Source organism: Silene latifolia, chromosome 3 (assembly GCF_048544455.1).
Source record: "Silene latifolia isolate original U9 population chromosome 3, ASM4854445v1, whole genome shotgun sequence".
In the NCBI taxonomy this organism is placed as follows: Eukaryota; Viridiplantae; Streptophyta; class Magnoliopsida; order Caryophyllales; family Caryophyllaceae; genus Silene; species Silene latifolia.
Window position 1 is genome coordinate 147,886,999 of NC_133528.1, and position 13,868 is coordinate 147,900,866.

Here is a 13,868-nt window from a genome sequence, read left to right on the forward strand (position 1 = left end):
GTTATTTGGGGGAATTTGGGAGAGGTGATTGAATATGGAGTATGGTGGTGTGTTTGGATAAAGTTAAGTGTATGTAAGTAAATTGGGGTAATATGGGTATTCTGCGTAAATATTTCATTAATGAGTCGGAAAATATGAAAAACGAGTATCGGTTTAAATATACGGTGGTGATTGGGGAGTATATGTAAAAGTCTAGGGGTTATTTGTAAAAAAAGAAATACATGGTGGTTATTTGTAAAAATACGCAAATACAAGGTGGTTATTTGTAATTTATCCTTTTTTTCCTGAAAATTAGACTAGTCGCTGTCCCGGACAGCGACATGTTGCTCTCATATTCGGGTTCTTGACAAGCCACCTTCGTCGTCTCCGTTCTCCTTACTCCGACCACCAAATGATGAGATACGACTACCTTTCTCTTCTTCTAACTTCCCTTATTGTATTCACATCATTTCTTGAGTTATTAGCTCCATGGTTTGCGCAAAAAACGACCCGCAATATCGCCGTTCAATAACAAATTTGCTGCGAAACCATTTATACGTATTAAATTAATAACTCATGTAAAAGGATAGCTGTGAAACCAAAACCGAAATGGCTGAATGTTTTATGCTCACTATTGATTTACCATATAATGAAGAAAATGAATATGCGGGTAACAATGTGTTCCGAGTGTCTCCATTGGTAGGAGTAGTACCATCAATGTCTATGATGCGGGATTGATGAGAGGGATTCATTTCTTCGGAAACTTTCGTCGAAAGTTGAGCAATGAAGTAAATGACACAAGCAATACTTAGATAATTTGGCTGAAATGATCTGTGGTTGAACATTTTCTATAGGAGGCCAATTTTCTGTATAGTTCTCATATTTGTGGATTGGTGCGAAAGCGAAATTGTCAGTGAACGGCGATATTGCGGGGTCGTTTTTTGCGCAAACCATGGAGCTAATAACTCAAGCAACAATGTGAATACAATAAGGGAAGTGAGAAGATGAGAATGGTAGTCGTATCTCATCATTTGGTGGTCGGAGTAAGGAGAACGGAGACGAGGTAGGTAGCTTGAATATGAGAGCAACATCTCGCTGTCCAGGACAGCGACTACTCTAATTTTCAGAAAAAAAAATTAAAAAATTAAGAAATGATGACGTGGACCCATTTTTTGTAAATAGTTTGAAATCCGCCCTATTTTGTTAAGTAGTTTGAGTTTCAACCCCATTTAAGCAAAAACTTCAAGTCATTAACCGTTAAATGACCCATACCTATTTCCATTTATTAAGCGAATATTAATAAATAACGGAAATTTTTCGTGGCATTGTGTCACGGTCCGGTACTTTTGCCGGATCGTGGCGCGCACCCTTGCCCGGCTCAAGGCAAGATGCAAGCGACAAGGATCTTCGTACTAGTGAAGGGTCGCTCACTAGCGCGATACTCGGGTCTCGGCAACACTCGACAGGATTGCAACGAGAGCGTCAAGCACTAGTGTTTGTCAAGCACTAGGCATTCGTAATCGGTCTCGGGTGTGTGAGTCGGGATCCTAGTGTCGATCCCACAAACACGGCTTGTTAGTAAAGTGAAGGCAAAGAGTCGTTCACAACAAAGCAACAACAAGCAATACGAAGGCACAAGGTAGGAAGCAGATTTTCATTCACTAGTACTCCCTAAAGAGGGAAATATGATAGTTACATCCTGGTAGCAGGAAACATTGAAAGTGCAGAATAGCGATATACCTATTTATGGAAAGAAAAGCTATAAAGAAAAGCTATGCTAACTATGCTAAACTAGTAAAGTATTTACTACAAATATACAAGGGAAATATATAAAATTACATATGCATGAATAAATCTAAGGGTTCGAATGTGCGGATTGCACACATTGGCACCCTTGAATTATGGCAGATTACACATGATATCCTGTGTTTACCTTTTTCTTATCCAGAATACTCTTTGATAAGCTTCCATCATAATGTCATTACTCGTATGACCTGTGACGTCTTTTTTTTGTTATCTAATACACTAATATACTTCATCATCTAATACCCTAATCCTTATTTTATCTAATAAACTAACATTAGTAATACCTAAATAACAAAACATAAATAACACACAAATAGGGTCCTACATCCGGTTGTACAGTAGCATTGTACAACGGGTCATATATTATATATAACTATCTAAGCCCAATAAAAATAAAAATAAATTTTACGCATCTCCTTTTTCCCTAATTCTGATTTCTCTTCGATCGACAAACCCTCTTCTTTCTCTTCTCTAAATTTCTCTTAAACGACAGTCGACAAATCTCTCTTCTTCATAATTTTGATTCTAAAATGGTGAAAAGGAAGCAATTTACATCATCATCAAAGAGGAAAAACGCATCTAACAATATTTCGTGCGAGAAGCAATTTATATCATAACCAGAAAGGAAAAATGCATCTAACAATACTTTGAGGTAAATTTCTACACCAATCATACGAACCATTATTAAAAGAATACAGGCTAAAAAATACGAGCACCTATGAATACGAGCTATTAAGATAAGAATATAAGCTAATGTAAAAAGAATACGAGTTTGAAAGGATCAGGAACTTAAAAATACGAGCACATAAGAATACGAGCTATTAAGATAAGAATACGAGCTACTGTAAAAAAAAACACGAGCTTAAAAGGATCACGAGCTTAAAAACGAGCACTTAAGATTACGAGCTATTAAGATAAGAATACGAACTAATGTAAAAAGAATACGAGCTTAAAATGATCATGAGTTTTAAAATACGAGCACATAAGAATACGAGATATTCAGATAAGAATACGAGTTAATGTAAAAATAATACGAGCTTCAACTATTTTCATGCATTAGAAATTTTGGATAAAAAAATTCCTTCAAGATGATGCTTAGTTCCGCATAGTCAATTAATTATAATAATTTAAGGGAGAAGATGATTCATTAACTAGATGATAGAGGAAGATGAAGAGAAGTTAGAAAAATATGGAAATAGTCAAAGAGAGAATGAGGATTAGATTGAAAAAAGAATTACGTTACCCTTTTTTTGCAAAAATATTTGAAAAAGGAGTAAAATAACCTTGGATGTACAATGCTCATTGTTACATCCAGTTGTATAGTCACTGCAAATAACATAACATACTCAATTACTAATCTAATTACTCATAGGAGTAACGACGTTATGACGGAAATTTGTCAAAGGGTATTTTGGGAAAGAAGAAGGTAAACATTCGGGTACCATATATAGACATTTAAAATAAAGGGAACCATGTGTAATATCAAAATTCGAGGGTACCATGGAAAATTTCCGATAAATTAAATTAGGGTTATTTGAATTTGAATACATGAGAAAATTAAAACAAACAAGAATGATTTATTTTCTTTTTAGTAAGTCTCTGGAGAGACTGTCTCTCATTACATTAATGATAGACCGCCGATAAATAAAGTAAAAATAAAATAAAAATGATAACTATTTATTATGTTGGAGGTCTCTCATTAATATTAATGAGAGACCGTCTCTCTTTAAAATTTGTGTTTTTTTATAACTCAATAAATGGTTCGATTTAGTTTCCATTTTTCGAAAACATGAAGAAAATATGCATATTTTCAGTTTTATTATTTTATTTTTATTTTTATATTCAAATCTCTACCCATTTTCTCATAATTAAATTTGGTAAATAACTAAATTTTACGGAAAAAAATTCATGAAAACAGTCACAAATAAGATTTGGGCTCAGTTTGGCAAAGTACTTAAGGTAACTTATTTGATAAAAGTAGCTTATTTGACTAGAATTTCATGTAGCTTATGATAAAGCTAAAGTCGTATCACCTTAATCAAAGTAAACCTAAATTACTACTAACTAATAGCTACGGTAAGAAGGGTCGAATCCACAGGGATGCGAGGTAATTATTCTAGTTTGTTAATATTTAAGTCCGTCTTAAAGTAACAGTTTTCTCTTGAAGATTGGTTTTGTTTGATTTCTAAACTAATTGCAATAAAGTAAAAGATGAATTCAATAAGATTTAAAAGTCTAGGGATCAAGTTCACTAGATGGTTATCCGGGGGTGTGATTTAATTAATTAACAGAGCAATTTATGTTGTTTAAGATTATATGATCAGTCGATTCTAATATGCCCTTTAGATCTATCCTTAACATGTGGTCACAATAATTAAGTCAATCTATTCAATTGTCGCAGCCTATATTAGTCGTAACACAGCCGGTGAAAATCCTAGTTTGCAAGACTAATTAATTAACTCTAATCAGTAATCAATCAATTAGATTCAAAACAACAATTGAACAACTTAAAGCAATTTAACTATTAATTCATTAATTAAACCCATTCTAACAATCTAGATCCCTTTCACCCTAGAAGGAGAATTAGCTACGCATAACAATAGAAAGAACAATAAACATAATTAAAGAAAACATAAGAATAGAGATTAGAAATACCGAACAATGATTAATTGAAAGATTAAAGGCATGAACGATCTTGCAAGCAATATCATAAAAGAGTTTTAGAGAGAGAGCTAAACTAAAACTAAACTAGGATTTTTAAAATAGTGAAAAGCATTCTAATTATTGTGTAGGAGTTTCCTATTTATACTATTATATAATAATTAATTAAATTGATTTAAGAAAAGTTTCATAAAAATTGCGTCACTAGGATACTCAATCGAGTATTGACACACTCGATCGAGTGACTTCAACAACTTCGGCTTCTTCTCTTCTTGTTTTCGTCTTGCCGACTCCGCGGTGCTCCATTTTGCTCTTTTGCTCCACAAATGCATCCAATCTGCATTAAACATCAAAAGACGGAAGTATCGACATTTCTAATATAAACGGCATATAATTAACATATTATAGCACAAAACCGCCTCAAAAGCAACTAAGGGGAGGCATAAATGATTATATAATTATGACTCATCAGTTTACTTTTCTGCAAATGTTTTGCAAATAGCTAAATAAGATAACATTTAAGAAATCAGGTAACTGAACCAATTTATCTTCCTTTTGTTACCCCCTTTAATTTATGATATTAAAATATTATTATGTCCTTTTATGTAATTTTACCAAATATTAGCTACCGTTTCAAAAAATTTGTCACACATTTTTTTTACGCAATCAGTTTACCTTATCAGTTTCTAAAACCAACCCCTCTCGACATAATTAAGGGGGTGTTTGGTTCATACAAAAAAGTATGCGGTATGAGTTTGGAATGAGTCAAACTCATACCAAATGTTTGTTTGGCAAATACAAAGGTTTCATACACATACCTCAAACCCATGAGACATGAGTGTCTCATAGAGAAAAAGGATTGTGCATCAGATGTACTACATGATACTTAATGACTTTTTGAGTTTTTGTGTATTTTTTCGAATACTATAGAGTTTATAGATTACATTTTAGTTTTATGATGTCAAAAATCAAAATTTTTTTGAGCTTATATGTAATTTTTTTGAGTTATAATGTAACTTGTTGAGATTATAGTTTAAGTAAATAAACTCAAAAACTTTATAATAAAACTCAAAAAATTTAGATTAAAACTCAAAAACTTTATCTTAATGCTAAAAAACTATACCATTTGGATGTACTACATCAGAGGTATAATCCACTTATTGATGTCTCATACCCAAGAAGGATGATGAGTATGACTGTATGAGGTTGATACGAGGGGTTATCAAACTAAAATGAACAAAAATATGAAAAAACAATGTAAAACCATTTTTCTTATATACTTTTGATTAAATAATCATTTTCATAATTTTATAATATTGAAAATTATTATTTACAATATTTTAATTTAAGCATTTTAACTTTAATTAAGATTCAACACATATCACTCAAAAATGAAATAAACCCAAAATTTGAAAAATCAAGTTCCAAATCCATATCAATCTCATATCCTATCTTTATTAATTCAGGAGCATTTACTGAATGGAGAGAGAGCCACGTCATATATACAACATTTTTTTTTGGAAATTCAGTTTTTGGTGGGTCCCACTAGTGTGCAAAAGAATTTATTTCTTAAAAATGTTCTGTCAATACAAAAATGCTACAATATCTGGCTTAGAGATAATTTTATGAAATAATTATATAAAATCAGAATGAATAAATTAATTACATATAATCGGAATGAATTACATAATTAATAATAAAAGTACATAATTACAAATGGGAATGCAAAAAAAAAAAATATTCATAAAAAAACATTCATTTCGACCCAAATACATACCCGTGCAATTTTGCACGGGTTTAAAACTAGTAATTCTTAATTCCAAATCCATAACCGTGCACCAACAAACGCCCCCTCAAGTTTCCAGTCTCTCGGAAAATTAGAATTATCCTCCATGCTCTTATTAGTAATGGTGAACCGATTTTTCCCCAAAATTTCCAGCAATTGGATTGAGATTTTGATTTCTTTAATTGCAGAAGGAAGAAAGCGCACAGATGATCTTAGCTTTCTCACGAGTAATTATAAACAGGTATGCCTTCCGATATTTTCCTCTTGCGAAATTATTTCAATTCGCTCCAATTACTTAGTTTTATTGAACAATGCTGAATGTGGTTAATTGTATTGCATCTGATATGCAAATTGTTTAATCTTTTAATTAGGCATAATTCAGTATTCAGTTAGGATTACAATAATTGTTTTGAGTAAATTAGTTTGAGATCATTTCGCAATTGAAAGTGAAAGCTATTAAAAGTCGTAAAACTGTAGCGATACAAAATTGAAATTGAAATTGAAAGTAAAAGTGACTTCCTCCATTTCTTATCTTCCTTAACAAACGAAGGGGATACTTGTTTTCGCGGTCGTCAGTCTTACCGATTAGAACCGTCTGAAAGCCTGGATTTTTGGGGTTGAAGAATCATTTATTCGAGCTGCTAAAAATAGGAATGTTTATCGACATTTTAGGTATCTGATTTGGTCAAAATAACTTATTTGACCAAAATTTCAGGTACCTTAATTTTTCTCAAGGCTCACGAAAAATTATGGCAAGTAGCTTATTTAACCAAATACTACCTGAAATGAAATGCTACCTAGACTAGCATTTGAGATTTCAGGTACTCGATTTGCTTTTATTTTACTTTTTTACCCCTTAAATCTATATTATTAAATAATTATCATATCCTTTTACGTCATTTCATCAAAATCAGTTACCTTTTCAGTTAGTTTCCCAAACATTTTTTTTATATAATTAGCTACCTTATCAGTTTCTAATCTTCATCTACCTTATCAGTTACCTTTTCAGATTTCAGTTAGCTTTTCAGATTTCAGCTATTTTTTCAGTTAGTTTTATCAAACAGGTGTTTGCGTTATCCAAACGTAGAGGGTATAAATGTTATGATATCTCGAGCTGTAGGCGTTTACTTGTTCTTCTACAAACTTGAAGGCAATCATAGATATTAGACAATTAGTCATACAAAAATGCTAACTAATATGAGTGGATAATATACAAGATTATTTACAATAATTAAAATATTATACCATGGACTTTTGAAGAGCCACCAAACACATTTAAGGGTCATATGTGAACAATCCAACGAATATTCGGCTTTGCAGACGTCCGTCTTACCGTCTGATTACAAGCATTGTCTTAAAATAATTGAGTGATGGAGATATGAACTCCTCTCTCTTTTCCAATTAATCCTAATCCGTCTATTTTAATCAAAGACAAACAAATGATTGGGACGGAGGGTGTAATTGGAGTGGTGGAAACTTGAGCTTCTCATATTATATATATACGATACGATTATACACAAATCCTATTCGCTCTTTAACTCTCCTCTTCTATCCCATTCATACTCTTTTCACTCTGTTTCATTTTATCACATTTCATTCTAATCTCGTGCTTGTCTGTGCAAAGTATGGCTGATTTGGGAACATTGATCACCATTGCCGACAAGGTCTTTCAACTTTTACAATCTCCTGTCCTCGTAGACATGAAAAACTGGAAATCCAATCTCGAAAACCTGAACAAGTCTGTCTCTTTCATCAAAAACCTGCTCCTAGACGCCGATGCAAAACCAGAGCTTTCCCATGGAGAACAAGCCTGGGTTGAGGAGCTCAAAGAGATTCTTTATGAAGCTGATGACCTCTTTGATGAGGTCATCACTATCGCTAAGATGAAAGAACTCAATGATGGTGCTAAATTTTACGAGAAGGTCTTGGATAAGGTGAGTCGTTTCTTTTCTTCTAAGAATCATATCATTGTGAGTTACAATACTTCTGACGAGGTTAAGAGTATCCAACAAAAGTTGAATGCTATAGCTGAGGATCATGCTAGGTATAAGTTTAAGGTTGACTCTCACGCTACTTTGAAAAGGAAAGAGGACACTAGTTCTTTTTTAGATGAAACTCATGAGAATATAATTGGAAGAGAGGATGATGTGAAGGTTGTTGTAGACATGCTTCTCGATCCTAATGTTGAGGAAAATGTTGGGTTTGTTGTTGTTGTGGGAATCGGAGGGTTGGGCAAAACCACTCTTGCTCGACTTGTGTATAATCACGATAGGATCGGAACTAGGTTTGAGAAGAAGTTATGGGCATGTGTCTCCGACCAAGATGGAAAAAGTTTAGATGTGCAAGCAATTTTAGGTAATATTATAGAATCATCAACAAATAAAAAGCCTAGTGATTGCTCAACTATGCAATCCATGCAAAAAAAACTTGAACAAGAATTGGAAAAAAAGATATACTTGCTTATATTAGATGATGTGTGGACAGAAGATCCCAATGAATGGAGTAAGCTTAGCAGATACTTAACAATTGGGGGGAGGGGAAGCAGAATTATAATTACTACCCGCTCGAAAAAGACGGCTGAAGTAGTTTTAGGAAAAACTAGTCACTCTAAAATATATATGTTAGAAGGTTTGTCTCCTGACGATTCATGGCGTTTGTTTATGTTGACGGCAATTGATAGAGAATCAACTCAAGCAAACGATCCTGAATTGACTAAAATTGGCAAAGAAATTGTTAAAAAGTGCTCCAATGTCCCCCTTGCTATAAAAGTTCTAGGAACTCTCTTGTATGGTCAAACACATAGATGGGAATCATTTGAAAGGAACCGTTTACCTCAAATTGAGACTACCAAGAATCCAATTATGTCTATCTTAAAGCTTAGTTACAACAATCTTGAACCCTCCGTGAAAATTTGTTTTATGTATTGTGCTTTATTTCCCAAGGGTCATCGAATGAACAAGAAAAAATTGATTAGTCTTTGGATGGCACAAGAATACATCGGTGATAGTGAGGATAACTTTTTAATCTTACTGAAACGATGTTTTTTCCAAGATGTGGAAAAAGACGAATTAGGTGATGTAGTATCATTTACAATGCACGATTTAATGCACGATGTGGCTCTAGAAGTCGCGGGGGATGAGATTGATGTGGTAAATAGTCCGCCAAACAACTTAAGCAAAAAAATTCGCCATTTTTTTCTGAGTGGGGAGAATTGGACAAGAAGCTCTTTCAAGGAAAGAAGTATCCGTACATGCTATATGAACACATCGTTCCACCCAGACGTGGTGAAAAGTCTAGTTGTTAATTGGCGTTGCCTTAGATCATTGCGTTTATATGTGCCCGATGCCAAAGATTTGCCAGAATCAATCGGGGAATTGTTACACTTGAGATATCTAGATCTCTCTGACAATAGGCGCCTCGCTGCACTCCCTAATTCAATTACGGAACTGTATAATTTGCAGTCTCTAATTATGAGTCATTGTTCTAGTTTGAGAGAGTGGCCAAAACATTTTTGCAAATTGATAAATCTTAGACTCTTGGATATAAGTTCCTGTTCATGGTTGACTTGCATGCCTTTGGGCATAGGCCAGTTAACTAATCTGCGTGACCTAACCAACTTTAAAGTGGGTGGAGTGAGCTCAACTGGGAAGCAATTTGGAGGAGAATTGAAAGATTTGAAATTCCTTGTCGATTTAAGGGATGAGCTTGAGATCACCATTGGTGGAAACCTTGCAAATGAGAAGGAAAATATATGGGAAGGCGCTTATTTGGTGCACAAAAGGAATTTGAAGGTGGTAAGTATAAATTTAGTTTCCAAAGAATCCGAAACCAATAATGAGGCTTTGATTGCAAAGCTGCAGCCGAATAAAGAACTCATGAAGTTATGGCTGGACGGGTATGATGCCACTGAAATTTCAAGGTGGGGAAGAGCACATGATGACTGGGCGATTAACCTTCCTAATCTTGTCAACATTCAGCTTAAAAATTGTCGAAAGTTGAATGGTATCCCATTGTTAAGTAATTTGAAGAATCTGAAAGTCTTGTTGCTTTACAACTTGATTAGTTTGGAGTACATGGAGCCCAGTGCAGTTAGCCGTGGTAGTTCTGGATCAAAGGATTTACCCTTTTTCCCGTCCCTTGAGTTTCTCAGTATTAAAGGTTTGGAAATGCTGAAAGGATGGTGGGGAGGGGTTAATGAAGGAGATAGCAGCAGCGGCATGCCGCATTGGCAACCACCATTTCCTCGTCTCTCGACGCTAATCATTGACACATGCCCCACATTGACATCTATTCCTCCTTGCCCGAGCCTAGAACTACTTCAGGTGACGCGCAGCAACAAGTTGTTGCGGATATTACCAGGTGAAGGATCTGCAAACTTAGATCTCAAATTAAGGGTGGAAGAAATAGACAGTGTGGGTTATCTCACTACACTCCCTGCTTACCGCCTTAGTCACATGAAGATATTACGCGATCTAGAAGTGAAAAAGTTGTCCGAAGTTCAAGAGGTATTCAAGAGCTTTTCTTCCTTACGGAGCCTTGAGATTAATTGGTGCACAAGTCTGACGAGTGTTTCAAGAGTGTTGGAGCATCTCACTGCCTTGGAGTCGCTGTCACTAATAAATATCCCTGGTTTTGTGGTGGACGACCCTGAGTACATACCTTGGAGATCCCCACATCGCAATCTCCGTTCCCTCACATTGGAGTCTCTTGACAACCTGCAAATTCTGCCCTCGTGGATGAAACACTTGGCCGCCCTTCAAAAACTCTCTATTGATGTTTGTATCTCATTGAAAGAACTACCGAAATGGATAAGTTCCTTATCTACACTGCATACCGTGGAGATATATCATTGTTTTGACCTCAAGTCACTAGGCACAATTCAAAACATCCGTTCCCTTCAAAAGCTTGAAATCCTAGACTGTCCATACCTAACGAAAGCATGTCAAGAACCAAGAGGCAAGGAGTGGCCCAAAATTCGACACATCCCTCACATCTCTATCCGCCAAATCCCATTTACTACAGGTAAACTTTGTTCCTCTAAATTGGGTTTTCCTCTCCGTAATTGACTAATTTCGTCATGTTCTTATTTGAGTTTCTGTCTTTGCTGTATTCGTTTTAATTGATTGCCTATTTTTGAATGTTGTCGTAATCTTGATCTTGCAGCGGAGATTGTTCCTATATATTGACATTTTGCTTTTAATATTGATAGAATTGGGCATTTGGTGCAAGTTCTGATTATTTTTCTCCTAAAGGGTCAAATGTAGGTTTTGTCAGGCATGGATGGATGCCTTTTTGAATAAAATTGCTGAAAGGTATGTTAAAGGCGCTCTTTTTGTGGTGCAATAATCGGGATCCATTTCTAAAAATTTTAAAGCATTTAATTTTACTCGGCCGAGAAGATGATATGAATTTCGGAATACTTCTAATTTTACTTTCTTCCGTATGTGTACCGTAGGGAGCAAATTAAGACAAAGACAACACTAACAAAGGTCTTGCAAATGCGACAGGTACTTCGTAGTACTTATTGGGCGGGAATGTTGTGCAAATGCCACCATGAGTGACGACATCAACACATGAATGACAAACCTGGTGATGGAGGTAAAAATTGAGAGCGTTCGGACATCTTACATGAACCGGCGCCATTCGAGTGTTGCCGGATAAAGACGCCAGTCACACCATGTGTCCATTATCGGCAGTACTTTCAAGTTTGAAAGTAATTGCATTAAGTTATTGTAATGTCTAATTAGATAGAATATGCAACATACAATATTCCTGAAAAATATATATTAATATGATTAGCCATCATTTAAACGGAGATCTAATGCATATACTTTATCATACTTTGAGATACCTGACTACTTGTTATCGTTTCTCTACAAATAGATTTGCTGATTTAACTAAATTTTATGGAAAAAAGATTCGCCGAGTGTTTTTTTTTTTTTTTTTTTTTTTTTTTTTTTTTTTTGACAGCCGTAAAAAAAAGGTTCCTTATACATAGCACACCTGCATTTCTAAATCAGGTACAAGCACTACATTATTATTACAATAACTTAAACTAGGGGTGGGGGTTCTTAATACACGGGGTATCAAAAGATTCGCCGAGTCAGTTTCAAATAAAACTCGGTAGAATCGACCTACATTAAATGATTCAATCCAAGTTTTATTGGTTCTGAACTATGAAACATACTCGAAATTAGTCAATCCAATTTTGCTTGTTCAGAACTAGGGAGCATTTCTGTCAAAAAAAAAAAGAACTAGGGAGCATTAGAGCATCTCTGAGCTCAAAACGAGTCCATTTAAACCCGTGTAACTTCAACTGACTTATCTCATATATGACCAGAGGAACTTGAACCCGATTAACGAATTCAAAACTATGGAAGATCTAAATGCATCTAAGTGCGACAAATCGACATGGGGTGGCAAAAAAGGAAAAATTAGGGGTGCTTCTTCCTTTGGAAAAACTCACTAAATCTCATGGATATTCCGTACAAAGGGCCCAAATTTACATGGTGCAATAAAAGGAAAGATGCTGGTAGTTTGGTCTTGGAAAGGTTAGATAGAGCTTATGGATCATGGGATTGGAATTCTTTATTTTCTGATGCTGGTGTTCAACACTATCCGGTCCAAATTCTTGATCATGCCCCTATTATTTTCCTTAGCGACATGACTACTTCTAATCGTGGCAAACCTTATAAACTCGAAGCATGGAACTTACAATATGAAGATTGTATTACTCTAGTCCAAGGTTGCTGGAAGAAGTCTATTAATGGGTCAGCTTCTTATCGGCTAATGCGTAAACTGTCCCATGTTCGTAAAATCATGAAGGATTGGTCTATCCAGAAGAGACGTGAATGGTCGTCTAAATGGTCGGACTTTGATGATGTCCTAGAACAAGATCTGGAAAATGTTATTCAACATGGACGTACCAAGGACTTTGTAGCCAATCAGTCAAAAATTTTGGAGTTTGCTAAGAATTCCGCTATCTATTGGAGACAGCGTGCTAAAATTAGATGGGCTATTGATGGGGATACTTGTTCTAAATACTTCTTCAATTGGGTCAAAGGAAGATCTGGCAGAAATTTCATTTATGGTATTAAAAAACTTGAAGATGACTTGACTTTTGATGCAAGCGAAATTGGAAACCTTTTTATTAGACACTATGAAACACTTTACAAGGTGAACCAGGAGGCTGAAGATTATGAAGAATTCTTAAAGCGGGAGTCCAACCTATTTGATATTATGGAATGTCGCCTTAACGAAGATGATCTTGATTATTTGGATAAACCTTTCACGTCTAAAGAAGTTCGAAAAGCGGTCTTCCAGCTCGGACCCTTGAAATCTCCAGGACCAGACGGTATTCCTGCTGTTTTCTATCAGCGTTGCTGGCATTTTATTAAACATGATGTTATATCGGTTGATTTAAGTGTACTTAATAAGGATCACATCCTCCAAGAAATGAATAGGACCTTTGTGACACTTATCCCGAAAGGTAATTGTCCGGAAACCGTGGATCATTTTAGACCTATAAGTCTTTGCAACGTTATGATGAAGATCATTACTAAATGTATTACTAATAGACTCAGTAAGATTATGAACAAACTTGTTGGCGATTTCCAAAATGCGTTCGTACTTGGAA

At 35.0% G+C, this 13,868-nt stretch overlaps 1 protein-coding gene across 3 annotated transcripts; it reads left to right on the top strand.

The window, feature by feature from the left end:
- The first annotated feature begins 6,278 nt into the window (after positions 1–6,278).
- LOC141648369 (putative disease resistance protein RGA1) lies at positions 6,279–12,078 on the top strand. Of its 3 annotated transcripts, XM_074456963.1 has the most exons (5): positions 6,279–6,473; positions 7,857–8,166; positions 9,175–11,254; positions 11,485–11,544; positions 11,740–12,078. In XM_074456963.1, the coding sequence occupies exons 1-4, from the start codon at positions 6,439–6,441 to the stop codon at positions 11,526–11,528; spliced, it is 2,469 nt and encodes an 822-aa protein (XP_074313064.1). In that variant the 5' UTR covers positions 6,279–6,438; the 3' UTR covers positions 11,529–11,544; positions 11,740–12,078. The 3 variants fall into 3 exon arrangements, with proteins under 3 accessions (XP_074313064.1, XP_074313063.1, XP_074313062.1); XM_074456962.1 differs by having other exon boundaries at positions 7,857–11,254; positions 11,688–12,078; XM_074456961.1 differs by having other exon boundaries at positions 7,857–11,254.
- Positions 12,079–13,868: the final 1,790 nt, after the last annotated feature.

Coding starts and splice junctions, on each gene's coding strand:
- LOC141648369 (XM_074456962.1), top strand. CDS start 6,439: ATGATCTTAGCTTTCTCACGAGTAATTATAAACAG. Junction 6,474..7,856: donor TCACGAGTAATTATAAACAG/GTATGCCTTCCG, acceptor GTCTGTGCAAAG/TATGGCTGATTTGGGAACAT. Junction 11,255..11,484: donor CCAAATCCCATTTACTACAG/GTAAACTTTGTT, acceptor TTTCTCCTAAAG/GGTCAAATGTAGGTTTTGTC.